The sequence below is a fragment of the Telmatherina bonti genome, assembly GCF_933228915.1.
Source record: "Telmatherina bonti genome assembly, chromosome: 6".
NCBI lineage: Eukaryota > Metazoa > Chordata > Actinopteri > Atheriniformes > Telmatherinidae > Telmatherina > Telmatherina bonti.
In genome coordinates, this window is record NC_136624.1 from 9848571 (window position 1) to 9866658 (window position 18088).

The 18088-nt window shown below is 41.2% G+C and overlaps 1 protein-coding gene across 1 annotated transcript in view; it reads right to left on the minus strand.

Annotated features, from left to right (window-relative positions):
- Nucleotides 1-18088, minus strand: part of plekha6 (pleckstrin homology domain containing, family A member 6) — a gene marked incomplete at both ends in the record, with an annotated part of 69427 nt that overhangs the window by 13773 nt on the left and 37566 nt on the right. Inside the window, 10 exons of the mRNA XM_079242861.1 lie at nucleotides 66-177; nucleotides 2134-2229; nucleotides 2319-2468; nucleotides 4749-4829; nucleotides 5760-5831; nucleotides 7709-7762; nucleotides 8189-8275; nucleotides 8471-8933; nucleotides 9035-9508; nucleotides 12167-12345. Of these exons, the coding sequence (XP_079098987.1) occupies nucleotides 66-177; nucleotides 2134-2229; nucleotides 2319-2468; nucleotides 4749-4829; nucleotides 5760-5831; nucleotides 7709-7762; nucleotides 8189-8275; nucleotides 8471-8933; nucleotides 9035-9508; nucleotides 12167-12345 (1768 nt within the window). The remainder of the gene's footprint in view (nucleotides 1-65; nucleotides 178-2133; nucleotides 2230-2318; nucleotides 2469-4748; nucleotides 4830-5759; nucleotides 5832-7708; nucleotides 7763-8188; nucleotides 8276-8470; nucleotides 8934-9034; nucleotides 9509-12166; nucleotides 12346-18088) is intronic.

Here is an 18088-nt window from a genome sequence, read left to right on the forward strand (position 1 = left end):
GAGAGAGGTGCGGGTCAGATACGGCAGGAGCAGAACCAGAACCACGTCAGGACTCGGTGTGGTACCTCTGTGCTTGGCTGTGTCTGTGCCTCTGGATGAGTTGTTCTTGTGAAGACCCTCTAACACATCCTGGACTCTCCAGAACTCTTTCTGGATGTGTCGGCGGACTAATTCACTCTGAAAGGCAGAAGAAGACGGAGGAGGAGGAAGAGAGGTGAGAACAAACCCTCTGCACGGACATGACGGTGTTGTTGGTCCTCTGTCCTCCTACTCCCATCCCTCTGCAGGAACCTTGGGGTGATTTTTGACGGTATGTTTAAGTTTGACGAAACAAATCAGTTGTGACATTATGTAAAGCTTCTTTCAGATGAGACTTCTTTCAAAAATAAAGCCGTATCTCCCCTGGACTCTTTTTAAAAGAGCAATTCATAGTTTTGTCACAACACGACTAGTTTACAGTAACTTGCTTTACATCAGGTTGGACCAGGGTTCCCTCTAGTCCTTGCAGCATGTGCAGAATGCTGCAACCCACCTTTTAACAAAAACAAAGCAATGGGAGCCCATTACTCCTGTACTGGCCACCATTCACTGGCTCCCAGTGACTTTTAGAGTCCAATTTAAGGTTTTATGAATTGTTTTTGAATGTTTGAATTTTATGGCCCTGCCTTATTTAACTGAGCTTCGGCTGCCAAATGCTCCATCAAAAGCCCTAAGGTCTACAGAGCAGCTCCTGCTGGCAGTGCCTAAAACCAGGCTCAAAACTAGAGGAGACAGAGCTTTCTCAGTGGCAGCTCCTGTGGAACTGTGTATAAAGGCCAACTTCACTGCAGAAATAAACATGTTTACAGCCTGGTTCAAAAATCCATTTTAGGTTTATTAGGTCAGGTTTACCTTCATGACAACTGTGAGAGGAGTGAATTTTTTTTTCTAACTCGCCCGTTTAAAAGTAATTTAATCTCGAAATTTGGCACACTTCGGGGCGTGTCCTTTTGATTGACAGTTACCTGATCTCCCGCTTCAAGTAAGAAGAACGTAGAACAACCGCGGTTTTTAGCCGGTTAACAACGTGACTTAGCTTTAGCCCGCTTACCTCTATTAGCTGGTTAGCTCCTGTTAGCTCCGGGTTAGCTCAGTTAGCTCTTAGCTACAGGTGGCTCTGAGTTTGCTGATATCATCTACCTCCATGCTCACAACTCCCCTCTCAGCTCCACCTCTTTGCCCATATATGCCCATATATATACATATATATATATATATATATATATATATATATATATATATATATATATGTATATATATATATATATATATCTATATATATATATATAGATATATATATATATATATATATATATATATATATATATATATATATATATATATATATATATATATACATATATATATATATATATATATATATATATATATTTTCCTGGAGAAACGACACGCGTGACGTTGCCAAGATAGCGATGGTAGGAACTACCGAATGAGCTTGAATTCAGCTCTTCAGAAACCTAACGGTGACGTCAACGACGTGTCAACTATGGATGAGCTCGTCAGTAATAGTTCAGGAGGGAAGGAATACTTTGGCTCGCACATTTAGTGTCATGAACTGATGTACCATGATGAGTCAATCTGGTAATGGAAACACCAACAGTTCAGAAAACCTCTCAAATATCGGCAAAAAGTTTCTACGTACCCATGAGGTGCTTTTCCAGATGCTTCAAATTGAAGTATATTGCAAAAGCGTAACAATGGAAACACTTTTTACACATTTAAAGTCCCCCAGATGTAGCGTGTCGAATCAGGTGACCAGTTTATTTAAGGTAAAGATGGCGCAGTACTGATAAATGGAGGAGTAGACATTTTACATCCTCCATCTTTGACCGCAAACAGAAAGGGAAATGAGCACAAAAGCCTTGGAAAAGCCATGGCAAATTCTCCGCAGCAAGGGAAACTACGCAACACGGCTACGTGGTAAAAGCCACAATTCATCCCGCGGACGTTATTTTACAAGAATTGCAGCTTATCCACTAAACTCTATTCATTGTTAATACTTGTAAATTGCAACTGTAGCTTGTTGAAATTTTAGAAATATCACTTTAACTTTGCGAAAAACTAAAATATTACCTGTCCTCCAGCATTGAGCTGCTCCCACAGATCTCCGTGGATGGCATTGGCCTCGTCCTCCAGAGCTTCAAACTCCATCCGAATGGTGGTTAAAGCCTGACAGAGGAAAATATCCAGCAGTCTCACCCAGAGATGGATCTTAAAGATTTGTAAAGATGCAGTGCGAGCAGAAGAGAAATTCTTACACTGGAAGCCTGGGACAGCTCCCCTCTGATGTTGATGAGCTGGTTCTGCTGGGTCTCCTTCTTAAACTGCAGCTTCTCCAGGATTAAAGGCTGGTTGTGGTAGAGCTCCATCTCCTGATGAGTCGCTACCAGTGCCTCCTCTAGACTGTCCTGGAAGGAGTCAGAGCAGGAAGAAAGTGTTCACCTTTTTCTCAAACAAGGAAACATGTCGACAGATTCAGTTCAGCTGGTGTTGATTCATGTTTGGACTCAACAGATTTTACAACTTCATAAACTAATATTTTATTCACAACAGAAAATCCGTCGTATGATTAAAGGTACATATTTTCTCTTTAACTTTTAAAACTTGACACTATTTTCTGGTTATGGTTTGTTTCTACATATAAAAAGGCATGTGGAAACTCAGTATTACAGTATTTTTTCAGGACAACCTCGGCTGTGATGTAAAATAAATCTATCAACAGATAGATTCATTCATTCAAGCAACATAAAATTGAATAGATTTCAATTAGATTTTCAATTTTCAGTTTTTATTTTCACAATTAGCTGCTAACATGCTTCACTGTAAAAAGAACACCTTAGAAAGGCTGCCCCTTATAAAACACCACCACCCGGAGTTGTGTAGCTTTAGTTCAGCTTTATCAACAAACTAGTAATGTGATCAACCCAGTGTGAAGCTTCATATAATGGCTGTCTGTAAGTCAGGACTTGCGAAACATTTTAGCTCTCACAGAATAGTCACATATAAATATAAATTTTTTGAAAGTCCTAGCAGACATCTACGTACCCTTAGAGGAATACATATATGTAAATCTACCTGATGTGATAGTGTGTATCTTTCATGAATATGTCTTGATGAACTGTCATTTAGGGCAGCCCTACCTGCCACTCAGCAGAGCAAAGTCAACTTTGTACAAACACACCTGTTTGTACATTATCAGCTGATAAAAGACTTTCATGAATTTGGTTTCCATGCAGTTATTCCCTTACGTCACAAGTCATGAAATAGTACTGCTAATACTAATATTTTGTTATTTGTGCTATGAGTAACCTACTGTAACCTCCCCTGCGACACACACACACACACACACACACACACACACACCTGAACCATGCCAAGTCTCGTGGACTATACTGGTGTGAATGCACCCTTAGCAACACAATACTAATAGTGATCTTTTTTTATTCTAACAATGTGGTACATAATGCTGTTATCATGGATGATTGTAGATTTACTATACAGAGTCTCTGAATAAACTACTTTCTGCTGCTGGACTGTAAACGTTCTGATTTAAATACCTGGAAAAAATTCCCTTAATCATACAAAGACTAGATTATGCTTCACAATTTGCCCTACAGGCTGCACGGTGGCGCAGTGGTTAGCAATGTGGCCTCACAGCAAGAAGGTCACTTCGGTTCGATCCTTGGCTGTTTTGGTCAGTGGCCTTTCTGTGTGGAGTTTGCATGTTCTCCCCATGTATGCGTGGGTTCTCTCCGGGTACTCCGGCTTCCTCCCACCATCCAAAGACATGCATGATAGGTTAATTGGTCACTCTAAATTGCCCCTAGGAGTGAGTGTGAGCATGAGTGGTTGTTCATCTCTGTGTGTGTGGCCCTGCGATGGACTGGCAAGCTGTCCAGGGTGTACCCTGCCTGTCGCCCAAAGCCAGCTGGGATAGGCTCCAGCTTCCCCGCGACCCTGAATTGGAATAAGCGGTTCGGAAAATGAATGAATGAATGAATTTACCCTACACACTAGCTTTCCAGAGACTGTTAATGATAGAAGTGATGCCACTCAAGGGCAACGGAGACTTGTCGGAGTTTATAATATAAGATCAACTTGAAACATGTTTAATTGTAAACATTTGAAGGAACATGTTGCAGCTAATCCGGTTAATCATCAACAGCTCAGTAACATGAGCGGAGAGTCTCCTAGATGTATAGACGGTCAAAGACTCAGATATGTGGAAAATAAAAAAGGTTCCTGAATGTAAAAATCCTCATTTATCTACTGATTCAGTGAATCTGGATCTCTGAAGGGACAAAGGTTACCAGTTTAACTGGTTAGTAAGTTATATACTAGGAGTGTGACAATATGCTTTTGTCACAGTGTGACAACAAACTTTTTTTTTTTTTTGCTCATAAGTTTTCTTCATTTCAATGAGGAAAAAACAACACAGTAGCCAGACCATCATTCTGCTGCTATAATGCCCAAGCAAAAAAAATCAATAAAAGCAATAAAAATGACAAAAAAAATTTAGTGCATTGATTTTATTTATTTGAAAAAAATTGATTTTTTAACAAAAATATTGATTTTAAAATTGTGAAGAAAAAAATCCTGATTTCCAATTTTTTGATTTGATTTTCCCACCCCTATTAACTACACTGTAGTTCTGATCAGAGCTCTGCTGATACGGGCACATGACATACCTTGTCCATTCTCAGTCGATGAACCGCAGCCTCGTGGTCTTTCAAAGTTCGACTCTGCTCACACAGTCGCCCTAAAAGTTTCTGTATCAAACAACGATATGCGATCAGCTCATATGTTTTGGAAAACAACAGTATGACTAGATCCATGCAGAGTGAGACCAGGGGGATCTTAAGACCACCTGATGACTTCCTGAGTAAACCTCCACCTCCTTTGATGTTTTCATGCTTCATTTTGATGTAGCCACATGTTTAATACCACCTGTGTCACCATGGCAATCACCGAGACACAAAGGAAACTAACACATGGTGCCTACCCCTGCTGCTGAGATGAAGGCAGTTACATGGTGCTGCCATCACTGTGCCATGTAATTGGAATGATGCCACTAACCTAGTGAGAGACACCATCGTCCATGGACGACTTAGGCAAGTAGGTAGACACAAATGTTGGACTGTCGGACAAAAACATCAAAAGAACAAAGAAAACTAAAGTGGAAACACCAGAAAGATGGACAGACTGTCCTACTGAAACCAGACAACAGATACGACAGCGATGGTAAAACAACGTAAAGGACGTACTGATAACAGAACATGGAGAAGGTTTGGTGATCAGAAACCAAAAACCAGGTAACAGGAAGTAAATGATACAGAATCTACCGAAAGATAAACTGTCCTAAACAACAATAACACAGAAACAGACTCAACAGACAGAAATCTAACAAGAACTAAACCAAAGACAAGGAAGACCCCTTGACCGCGATACAGATCAAGGGGAGCCATCAGGATTTAGAAGGCCACATGTTTGGAGGATTCAGATTTCCCCTCAGTCTTAGTCCTGGTCCCAGGTGTTCTGGTGGAGCCGAAGTTGGTACCATCTCCAGTTCAGCAAAGTACTACTACACTGAGCTGGATGCTAAAACGTTGCCAAAGGGCTGTAGGAAGGGTGTGTTCAGATGGTAAACATATCTCTGGTCTTACTTTGCTGTGGAGGACAACATTTCTGAAGTTTCTTACACTAGTTTCAATCTCATTCAGCTTCAGGGTGGGATGTAGCTCTCTACTGTAGACGTCATGGAAGGGAGGAACCTGTGGAAGAAAGAAAACATCAATCAGACATTAATCGGACAAATAAGAGGCCAGCAACTTCACAGTTCGTTCCGTGTTCCAGACACGTTCCAAAGACCCAGCAGGTGCAGGACTAACTGAGTCCATGCTTTATGTAACTCCATTGGATCTTAAAGATCACAGAGTTGCAGATTTTCTTAACACATCACTCTCAGACTGCAGATTTATTAGTAGTTCCTAGAGGTTCTGAAAGTAAAATATCAGGAACCAGCTCCAGAGTTTTAGCTCATTGCTAACATTTATGTTAGCTGCTAACTAGTCAGTTAGCTTTATGAGATGATGAGTTTCTTCTTTGTCTGAAACTGAATCAGTCACAAATCAAGCGGCAACCTCCGGCAGTTAAAAGTGAAGCCTATGTGGAAGTGAAAAAATTGCAGTTCACCCCTCATCCACTAGGGACTACAAAACAGAGCAAATTTCTTTAGACTACCATGTTAAAAAGACCAACTTCACCATAAACATGTTTACAGCCTGGTACAAGAGATATTTTAGGTTTAATACGCCACGTTTATTTCATTAAACTGTGAAATTGCTGAATCTCAAAGCACAACCATGATCTTTAGCCAGCTGCTAATAACATGCATTAGTTTTAACCCGCCTACCTTGGTCAGCTGGTTAGCTTCTGTTAGCTCAAGGTTAGCTTAGTTAGCTCTAAGCTACAGTCAGGAAATAAATGATAGATGTCCATCATCGATCCCCTCTCAGCTCCACCTCTTTGCCTACTTTTGTATATTTTTGGGACCAATGGCACACATAACGCTGCCAAAATGGCGATAGTGGGAACTACCCAATGAGCTTCAATTTAGCCTTTCATAACCATATGGATAACATCACAAAGGTTTTTTCCATCTTTTTATATATAGTCTATGGTTACAACATGCTTCTTTTTAGGATGTTCGTGCATCGCCATCGTGCCGCCATAGAAGGAAAGTTCTACCTTACAGATTTTTTTGTAAAATTGCATTGAGGGTTGTGCCTTATGGATAATTTTGATCCATTCACAGCATTTTACAGCGTTTGTATCATGTTTGTTAAAAACCTTCAGGCTGACACAGGGTAGACTCAGGTAGGGTCTTTTCCAGCATGGTGCTGAACTGGGGGACTCTATGTGCTTTTGTTTCGGCTGACAGAAGAATGTGATTGTGTATAACATTGCTGCTTTGGTGTGTGTGTACTCAATGTTCTGGATGTGGACTAAATGTGCGTCTGGTTTTCAAAACGCATGTTGCCCACAAGGGAATTGCCATAATCCATGTCCAGACAGGCTTCCTGCAACAAGACCATTTCTGGCCCACAAAACACTTGCTGTAATCCACATCTAGGACAAAAACTGGCACCTGGAAAACATGTTGCCAACAAGAGACTTGCCATAATCCAAGCCAGGCTAGAAACTGACATCCGGTCCACTTTTGGCCCACACAACACTTGCCAGTGCCATAAAAGAGCCATAAGTGCCAAAAGTAGCCTGGACTCAGACCAAAAATCTCTCTGGGTTGTCTCATGTCATGTCAAGTGGTCAGACTGTAATGCACGCATGTTTTACATGGTTCACTTTGAAAGAAAGAAGACTGATACAAGCTTATCAATTCTACTGGTCCTCTTCTGGTCTTTCTTGGCTCCACAGAGCTTTAGTGATGAAAGTAAAGCTCAGAGACTGCTGATGTTTCCATAACTGGGTGACTTAACACCAACGTCACTGTTCAGTAAAGCTAACCAGATTCATTCACAGGTGAGGATAAACAACAAAGGACTTGATGATGAAGAGGTAAACAAGAAGGAGAGGATGGTCAGAGACACGCTGCTGGACAAACACGGCATGGCTGAAAGTGTCCTCCTACCTGCTGGTCAAGGTAGTCCAAATTTCGCTGGAGCTGAAGGTCCAACATGTCCTCCTGAACCAGCAGCATGGACAGACATGGAAATCACACAAATACAAACTGAACACACAGAAGACAACAGCTTCGCTGAAACACACACATTACACACTCCACTGACAGCTTCATCATTCATTCTTCGTCAGTCTTCCTGTCCGTAATCCAGGTCACATGATCACAGACTGGAGAAAAAGTCTCAGTCTACAGAAAGTAGGCTTACTGATGCTGCAGCTAACACATAAACAAGAACTGTCTGTCTGTCTGTCTGGATCCTGTATGTTGGTCCTGTCATCTTTTTTTCCATTCAGACCAACCAGCATTCTTCCACCTCACATGCACACACAGGTTGGGTTGGTACAGCTGTGAAAACGTGAACAGAGAAATGAAGGAGATCGTGTCCAGATGATGGTGGGGTCCACGGATCGGACGTGTGACAGAACGTACCGTTTTCATGTGGATGGAGGGGGACACGGGGTAACTGTGGTGGTAGAGTCCTTGACTGAAGGACCTCCTGTCACCAGGGTAGACATACTGAAAAGAGAAAGGAGCTCATGAGGAAAGGAGGAAGGGGCAAATGGAGGCAGGAATGAATGAAAGTTTGGAGATGAAGATTATTTTATTTGAAGAAACCAGAACATTTTCTTTTAATTTTCAGCTCCAGACTTTACGGATATTAATTTCAATGACAGTAAAGGACATTTCAAACAGTTTTTGACCTGGTCTAACCTTTGGAGAGCTGATGGACCTTCTAAGGCTATAGCTGAAGGGGTCTGCGTAGATGACATCCTCCCGCATCCGGCCAGGGAACCGCTCAAAGTATCCAGATGGAGAGCGAGCTGGAGAGGCAAAGCTGGGAGGGACTGGGGAGTAAGGTCCCCCTGACGACAAGGATGGTGACCTGGGCACCGACCTGGAGCGTGGCTGGATGGACAAGCGCCTCATTGACGTTTCCATCCCACCATATTGTGGTGGCCCCCATGGGTCCCTGAGCAACTGTGGCCCATCCCTCAGTGAGCGGCGCTCCACAGTCCAGTGTCGATCATAAGCCCCCACCGGAGAAATGGAGCAGATACTGTCCGGTCGCACTCCTGGGGGGTAGAGAGGAAACTCCTCCACATACTGGGAGCCACCGGAGTGCCTGTAGTAGTCGGATGGGGCCCCTCTGCTGACTGAGTAGTAATGAGCTGGGCTGGGGGAATAGGACACCAGGAGTGAGATATCACTTCCTGCTGTTTGACTGATTACTTCCTGTTGTCTGTTGTGTTACTGACTGCTGTCTGACTGACATACCTGTTGATGTCCTCCTGAGAGGCCGCACTCCTCCGCTGGTTGACCCACTGCTGCAGCTGAGCCATGGAGCTCTTCCTCTGGGCCACCCTCTCTGGTGTGGTCCTTGGTACGAACCCCCTCCTCAGCACCACATTCTCCTGCTGATCTTTGGGCCCATGTGACGAACCACGGTGCCCACTGGAGCTCCTGGAGGACGGTGCCTTGTCATTGTTGTTTTGGGCCTTGGTGCTTGGACCACCACAGCTACTCCAGTCGTCAGTATGGTGGTTAGGGTGGGGACTGTGGTCAGCTGAAGGGGCTCCTCTCTCATCTTCTGCAGCTCCTCCTGGCATATTATTACTCTTCTTTCCGTCCTGATGGGAGCTAAGGGTGTAGGCTGAACTCGTTTCAGAGCTCTCCACCCCGTTCAGATCGCTCGGTGGTTGGGGGTCGGGGCTCTTTGTCTCCACGCTGTGTGAGGCGTCTTCAGTGGTTCTGACATTAAAGAAAACAGAATATCTTAAGTTCTAGAAATGATTTTATTCCTTTTCTAAAGTTTTTTCTAACCAATGATGTGAGATAAATGTAAGGACCATGTTTCATCCACCTGTAATTTCCATTTTAATAGTGAGTAATAAACCCCCCGCCCAGCACCTCCAGTCCAACAGCCAACACACCCTCTCTGGCCCACAGCCTTCTGTCATCGTGCAGCTCAGTCATGAACATTAACACAGCCTCATCTCCTTTCACATGGGACATTAGTAAGACCTCTCAGTCTCTAGACAGTCTGTCTCCTGCAGTCAGGTGAAAAAGCAACTCAAGAGACTGAACCGGAACAAGGCTGCAGGCTCATTTGGTGTTGGCCCGAGAGTTCTGATGACCGACTCAGAACCACTATGTTAGGTTCTTCAGCACCTTTTCAAGACAAGTCTGAGTCAGAAGAGAGTCCTGTGTGTTTCTGAGATGGTGGTCAGCAGTGCAGCAGCACCACAACAAGGTCCACTTTCACCATTTCTCCACACACCTCAGACTTCCAAAACCTCTCTGAGTCCTGGCAAAGGCAGAAATACTCTGATTACTCTGCAGCTGTGAGGTATAGCAGAGATAGACAGGAAGCTTCGTAGAGAGAACCAGCCAGTCAGATGATATGGAGAGAAAACAATCATCTGATTTGTTTCTCTTCTTATTGCTCCTCAGGTGGCCCTGGCCATGCTTGTTGACCCTCTTTCCTGTCCTCTCCGAATCCAAACAGTCCAGGGAGATGACTGTCTGTCCTGGTTCTGGTGGAAGTTTTCTTCTCCACTGTCTCCTCTGGAGTGCACACAGTTATTATAAACTGACCTAATGTGGATCATATGGTTACAGTGAACTGGCTTGAACTGATTATGTCTACTGAAGTGCCTTGAGATGACTTTGTTTTGAACTTTACATATAAAAGTAGTGCATCCAATAACTGGAAGGTGAGTGGTTTGAATCCTGCGTGTTTGGGCGAGATACTTCAACCTCAGTGTTGCCACTGCCTGCATATGAATGTTTGGTGCACATGAAGCCAGTTTGAATGTATTGGGTGCCATGTCTTCATCTGTCTGCCCCAGTACAGCTGTAGTTATGCGTGTAGTTTACCATCACCATGTGAGCGAGGAGTGAATGAATAATGGATTCATTTTAAAGCATTTAGAGTATCTTGAAAAACGCTCTTTAAATATAATAACTTCCACCGAGGAAATGATGGAGATTATGTTTCTGGAGCCTTTAATCTGTTTGTTAGCAACTTTACTCAAAAGCTACTGGATGGAGTTTCACTTTTTTTTCTAAGAATGGGTCTTAGTCTAACTTAAGATTCCATCACAGTTTTGGACTGATCCAGGATCAGCATTTGGATCCAGGAAATTTTTGAAGGATTCTTCCTCATTGTCAGTATATCGACATTTAACTCCACAATAAATGGTGAGAAAATTCAGGAGAAGTTCCCAACAGGTTTTAAAAGATGTCAAAGACAGATGTTGATCAACATTCTGGATACTATCATCCAGAACAGGGAAAAGACGAGATCATTGGACTTTTCATGACAGAAAGAGAACAGATTGCAATATAGCCAACTTTATTTATAAAAGCACTTTCTGTCAAGCAAAGTGTTTCACATAAAATAACTTAGGTATTAAAACATTAAACAAGAAAATAAAATGAAACAATAAAACCAGTAATAACCAGTGAAAACAATAGAATGAAAACAACACAGCAATGAAAACAAACTCATACTGGGTAAAACGCTACTGAGAAGACGTGGGTCTTAAGAAGGGATTGGAAAGACACGGTGGATTCTCTATCAATGTATCTGGAATCTAATAGTGAATCCATATAAAATGAACGTAGGACTAGAACATCGGTTGGAAATCACTGCATGGTGGAAATGAGCTGCCTGGCGGAGATCTGCGCTCGCTGAGCGTTTTTGTAGATTATTATTATTTTTATTGAACTGGACTGTATCACTAAAGTACCCAGAATAGCTGTTGTTGTGAACTGGTGCCACACAGATAAGCTAGAAAAACTGGTCCAGAGGTTCTGGATCTGTTCTGGAGATTGATCTGTAACTCCTAGAGCTGATTGTTTAGAGAAGATCGCTGCACAAGCTGCAGATCATGATGGACAATTTTTCATATCCTCTACACAACACAGCGAGGAAGAAACAGACTGTGTTCAGTCAGAGACTTCTTCATGTCTACTGGAACACAGAAAGGTTCAGGAGATCATTCCTGCCAGAGGCATCGTCCTCTGGAACAAAGCATCATCCTTTAATGACCTAATATTAAAACTACCACAGCAATAGATTTCCTCTGGGATTTATTCTGTATTTTTCATTCATTTCATTTCCAGTCTTCATTCATACATTGTCATCAATGCTTATCAATAATCACATTGGAGTCTGGTTCACTCACTTCCTGTACCATAAACACACACAATGTTGTCATGATGTCATGTGGGTAAATTTTCCTGCTGACCTCACAGACGTGACATCATACAAGCAATGTTCATGTTCCACCACCAGATGGCAGCGGTGAGTCAGAGCACAGACACGCTATATTTGGGCAGCGATATGTGTGTGTGTGTGTGTGTGTGTGTGTGTGTGTGTGTGTGTGTGTGTGTGATGATCACCTCGGCGCTGTCTGGTCAGTGACCTCTGCAGCGTCACTCATAGCTCTGATCCAATCCTCCTGCTCCTCATGGCTGTCTGTGCTGAAGTAATACGTTCTGGTCCCGACGTGCTTGGCCTGCATGCAGAACACAAGAGGATCCTTCACCTCCCTTTCCTCCCCCTCTTCCTCCGAGCACACCTGCAAGTCAGACCAGTAGATCAGTGAGTTATCTTCATCATCATCAGCAGAGATGTCCATGTGATGCTACATGTACGCTGATCTACAACAGGGCTAACAAGACGGCCATGTTCCCAGAGCGGCGTTCCTAACAGACTGAAGAAAGGTGAGGTAACCCCTACCAACCCCCCCCCCCCCCCCCCCCCCAAATGGCTGAGCAACCTAAACACACTCAGACCAGGCTGAACTCGTCTCCAGGTAGCATGCAGACATGCAGCAGACATGCAGTAGAGCAGGAACTTCTCTACGTACCACCAGCAGACCAGCAGAGCTCATGGGGTGATGATGAGGAGGTCAGACGGTGAGGAAGGAGAGGGAGGATAAAACATCACTGCTGAGGTAGACTTTAATAACATCATAACATCAAACCATGATCCTGACACAGGCTGAGAATATACAGTGATGTCTCCAACGTCTGACAGAACTTTGTAGAAGTAACACACAGATGCACAGTGATCAAGCCTTTCCTCATCTGAGGAACAGAAACTTTACACATATTCACACTTTTTCCTCCTGCTGTTTAGGCTATTTACAGTTATTTAGGTTACTATTTACCCAATATCTTCAAAAAAAACACCTGAAGCTCAGCTGGTTTTTGGCGTCTTCTTGACTTTACTCCAGCCAGAGAGGACCATTATATTTGTTCTGTCCAGACACACACTGGACACTCTGCTCACTAGTTGGTCTTTGGCTGCTCCTGATTGGACATCCATCAATTTAAACTCTCTGATTGGTGGAAAGTTTGACAGGAATTAGTTTCATCGCCATTTCAGGTTGAAAATGGAGGTCTCCAGTAACATGATAGTGATAGCAATCTTTGTTATATGTCATCAGATTTCAATGTGAACAAAGTTTTAAGGGTTAAACTGCAGTGAATCTGAAGGAGGTTTTAGGAAATGTTTGTATTTGTTTGAAGTACAAATATCAAGTAGAAATAAAGCATTTTAAAATGTCTTTTAAAAAGAAAAAAAAAATCAATGACATGATGTTCACCTGTCTGATGAGATTTATCTACTTGGACTGGAATTTCATGAAAAGAAGCTTGTCGCTGACGATTTTATCTTCTGCTTTTCAGTAAAACTCTTAAACTGGTGGAGATAATAGATCAAACCCCCCATATGAGCAAATTCCATGTTTCATACCTAATTCTACTTCAATGGTAAATCCTGGAATTTCCTCCATGTTTTTTTTTTTTTTTATCACCCGAATCCATGTAGTTAAATCCACATGTTCCTGTGGAACATTTGACAGTAATAGATTCATCCTAATGAAAAACCACCCTATGAGCTGATCGTCTCCATCTCTAAGCAATATCTGGCTTGTCTGTGAAATCCTTAACCGTACTGGATTCCTGATGTTCGCCGCTCTTGTGAAGGCAGAATTTCCAACAATGCAACCAAAATGGTGATTAAAACATCTTTCTTTTCTCTGAGGAACAACTATGTGTGCCGACAGCAGTGATACACACAAGGACAACTCCTGAATGCAGATGACACTGAAATGTTGTTGTTTACAGGACTGATGAGAGAGACACAGACAGCTAAAACCATCATTTCTAAAATTATAGGTGATTAAATGCATGTTATGATGATGCATGCGTACTAAAACAAAGACAAAATGTGGAAATTTAATTTATTATAGGTCATTATTCTGTTATATTCCTGTTGAACTTGTAATAAATAGACTTGAGACACCCTGACATTATCCAACAAATGACTTCACCACTTCCAGATGCTTCAATTTTTAATCATATTCAGGATCGTCTCTGCAGCATCGGCCATCTGTCTGTCTGACCTGAATGAACTGGAGAGGGTCTGACTGATCCTGGATGATGTGGATCCACCTCTGGGATCATTGCTACTGAACGATGAGGAATTCAATCCTAAACACACCGTTCTGTGTATGTGTGAGAGGAAATGAGGTCACCGATAAACAAGAGTCACTTCCTTGCTAAGCTCCACCTCCAGCAGCTCTGGGAGACACTGTGATTGGTTGATGTATAGTCGGACAGATAGAGGCACCAGTAACCTAGCAACAGAGGCAGAGTGTGTGTGTGTGTGTGTGTGTGTGTGTGTGTGTGTGTGTGTGTTTGTGTGTGTGTGTGTGTGTGTGTGATTGTGTGTGTGTGTGTGTGTGTGTGTGTGTGATTGTGTGTGTGTGATTGTGTGTGTGTGTGTGTGTGTGTGTGTGTGTGTGTGCAGCTTCTTCCCTCTTTGTCCTTTCTTTGTTCATTCATTCAATGAGTCAGAGCGACGGAGGAACTGAGAGATGTGCAGCAACAGCACAACCTTATTATCAATCACAGAAACACAAAGAATATTTCATTCTTTTTTTAAGAGGGCAAAGAAAAAAGCAGTAAAAGACATAAAGTAGTTTAAAAAGGAGAGAAAGGAAGGAAGACAGATGCAGAAAAAAAAAAAAAAACAGAAAATGAACACGAGAAGACAAACAGATATGGTTCAGACGTGGACCAGAAATATGGAACAGTGATAAACAGAGGAAGCACAATATGTCCGCAGAGACAGAAAATAATGAAAAACACCAAACAGAAAAGAGTCTTCAACCTGTTTCTTCACAACTTTTTCCTTTAAGAATCTGTCCCAGATCATGATATACCTCCGCCGTGTTTCAGAGAGAGGAGAACCCGACTGCTCCGTCAAACATATTTCCTTTTATTTTTCTGTTTTCTCCACATTTCTCCATCTACAGATACAACTTATTGAAAGAGAACTATAACTAAACCTGGAACATTAACCTTCCAGCTGACTGAGGTTACTTGTGTCCTGCACATGCATACGCTACATAACGTAGAGATAATCAACATGTTCAGTCCAGAAAAACGATCTTATCAATATGTTTAGATTTCAGAACTTTTAGAAGACATTATGAACAGCGTGAAATTGATGTAACTGCAGTTTTAACAATATTTTCCCTGAGTTACACATTGAAACTATGACAACAGCAACTATTACTACAACGTCTACTACCAATCTACTACTACTAATAGTAATAATAATTTCAGATTTACTAAATTAATCTGTGGATCAGACTGCACACTCTGGCTTTGGTGTTTTGGCCTCTGTTTAACATCTCTGGTCGATCAACCTCTCAGCACACAGAGAACATGAACATCTTGTTTTTTTAGATTAAACACACTATAAGCGGTACATTTCTTAGTCTATTAGTTTTTTTTTAATGATCTTGCATTACAAACTGCTGCTCACCGGTTATTTGGATGCTTCTGTGTTCAAAGCTAGTCTGTTATTAAAGATATTTGTCAGAACAGGGTATAGATGTCATATGTTTACATTGCAACTTCTTCTGTTTACAGTTAAGAACAGGCCAATATGGTTCTTATCGGGGAAGATAATGATACTGACACTGATACTGATACTGATACCGATACTGTTATTGATTATTAGTCATTGGGAAAACTGATAACTGAAATTTAGAACCGATATTTATTTACAGTAAAACTTTACATTTTTCTGTGAAAATTTCAAATTTGACGCCTGATGTTAGACTGAAGAGAGTATACTGTCTGTTTTTGTACACTGAAAATCTGTTGTGGAAAAAAAGACCTTAGACTGTTGTAGAAAAACACAAAAACAAATGTTTTGTTATATAAAAACAAAAGTGTAGAGATCGCTTTAAGTTCAATGAAATAAATAAAATAAATTAAATAGCATTAGTAGTTTATAGATTAAAGATAAACTTTTAGTGGTTACCACATTTCTTTTTATTCAAGTAATTAAAATAATAATAATATGATATAAAAATAAATGTCCCATTTATTTTTTTATAGCAAAATTACTACTTTTACTTTAATACCAAGTAAATTTGATTGCTACTGTTCTATACTTTTTAGATGCAGGTCTTGAGTTTGTGCACAATAAAATGGATCGGCCTACAAATAAAAGATCTGTTTAGGTATTAATATGAGACAGCAGAGAGCCTTTCATTCAAAACCAGACACAATGCATTACTGGTAATTACTAACACCGGTAAATTGTGACTATAAATTCTTGTTTTCAAGGTTACACAATCTATGCAGCCCATTAGTGGATGGATGAACACAGACCTCATTACATCAGACCTGTTTTTACGGGAATAATTCATATAAAACCTGTATATATATATCTATGTGTTCTAATGGGTTTATTTTCCTACGTGAACACACCCAAGCAGCATCCTGCACGAACCACCAAATTGCATAAAGTGTTTGACCAAAAAAAAAACTGCAGAAAGAACCATTTCTCTGCATGCATCTATAGAGAGGAACACTGAGCCACAGAATGAAGATGGTGTGTTTATCCAGCTTAAAAAACTACATGAAAAATAATGTGAAGATTGACTCTGCTTGTGAAATTCAGCAGGTTCATCTCTCTTCATCTGTGGGCTCTTTGCTGTAACCACGCTGCTTCGTCTTTATGCTAATCAATACAGGAGCTCCGGGTCATGTTGACTTGATGCTGATTAGCCAACGTTGATTCTACTTATCTATTTTTTGAAGCCCCCAAGTTCCGCAGGGTAAAAATCAGGGGTGGGAAAATCGGATTGAAAAATAAAAAAATCTGGATTTCTTTTGCTTCACAATTTTGAAATCAATTTTTTGTTAAAAAAATCTTTTTTTTTTTTTTTTCAAATGAATAAAAAATAATCCATGACAAAATTTTTGTCATTTTTATTGTTATTAATGATGTTTTAACTTGTCTTCTTGAGCGTTATATAAGCAAAATGATAATCTGGCTACTGTGTTTTTTCCCAATTGAAAAAAGCAAAAAAAAAAGTTTTATACATTTTTTTGTTTGTTTTTAAATCTACAAAAAATAAACAATATCGAAGAATTGTCAAAATCGCAATTTAAACCGAATTGGCACCCAAAAACTCGGAATCGAATCGGGACAAAAGCATATTGTCACAGCCGTATTGAAAATATATTGCTGCTGGAAATCCATGCACATGGCTTGCAAAACAGTTCAATAATCCGTGCACGTGGAATACTACAGTCTGCATTTATTCATTCATTTTCTAAACCACTTAATCCAATTCAGGGTTGCAGGGAAGCTGGAGCCTATCCCAGCTGGCTTTGGGTGACAGGCAGGGTACACCCTGGACAGCTTGCCAGTCCACACTCACACTCATTCCTAGGGGCAATTTTAGAATAACCAATTGACCTAACATGGTGGGAGGAAGCTGGAGTACCTGGAGTACACAGGGAGAACATGCAAACTCCACACAGAAAGGCCACTGACCAAACCCCTCCCCAGCCAAGGATTGAACCAGTGACCTTCTTGCTGTGAGGCCACAGTGCTAACCACTGTGCCACTGTGCAGCCCACTGTGCAGTCTGCATTTATTTCTCAATAAAATATAAGAATAAAAATTTTAATAAACTTTTTAATAAAATGCTCAGAACTTTAGATTTACAGAGTATTTAGTGAATTACTAATATGAAAAACTGAAATAATAACTACAAAGCTGCTGAAAGCTCTGAGGAGTTCCTGCATTAAACCTGAACTAGTTCACTGAGCAGCTGGAACTGATAACAAGTCACTTTATAGACATTATGGAAGAGCAGGCAGAGGAGACCGTGGATATGAACCCTAAACTGAATCTAGATCACAGAGCAGTGGAAACTGTGTCAGGAGGCAGCCAGATTCAGTTCATGGACACACTACTGGTTTGTGAAACATACATTTTTG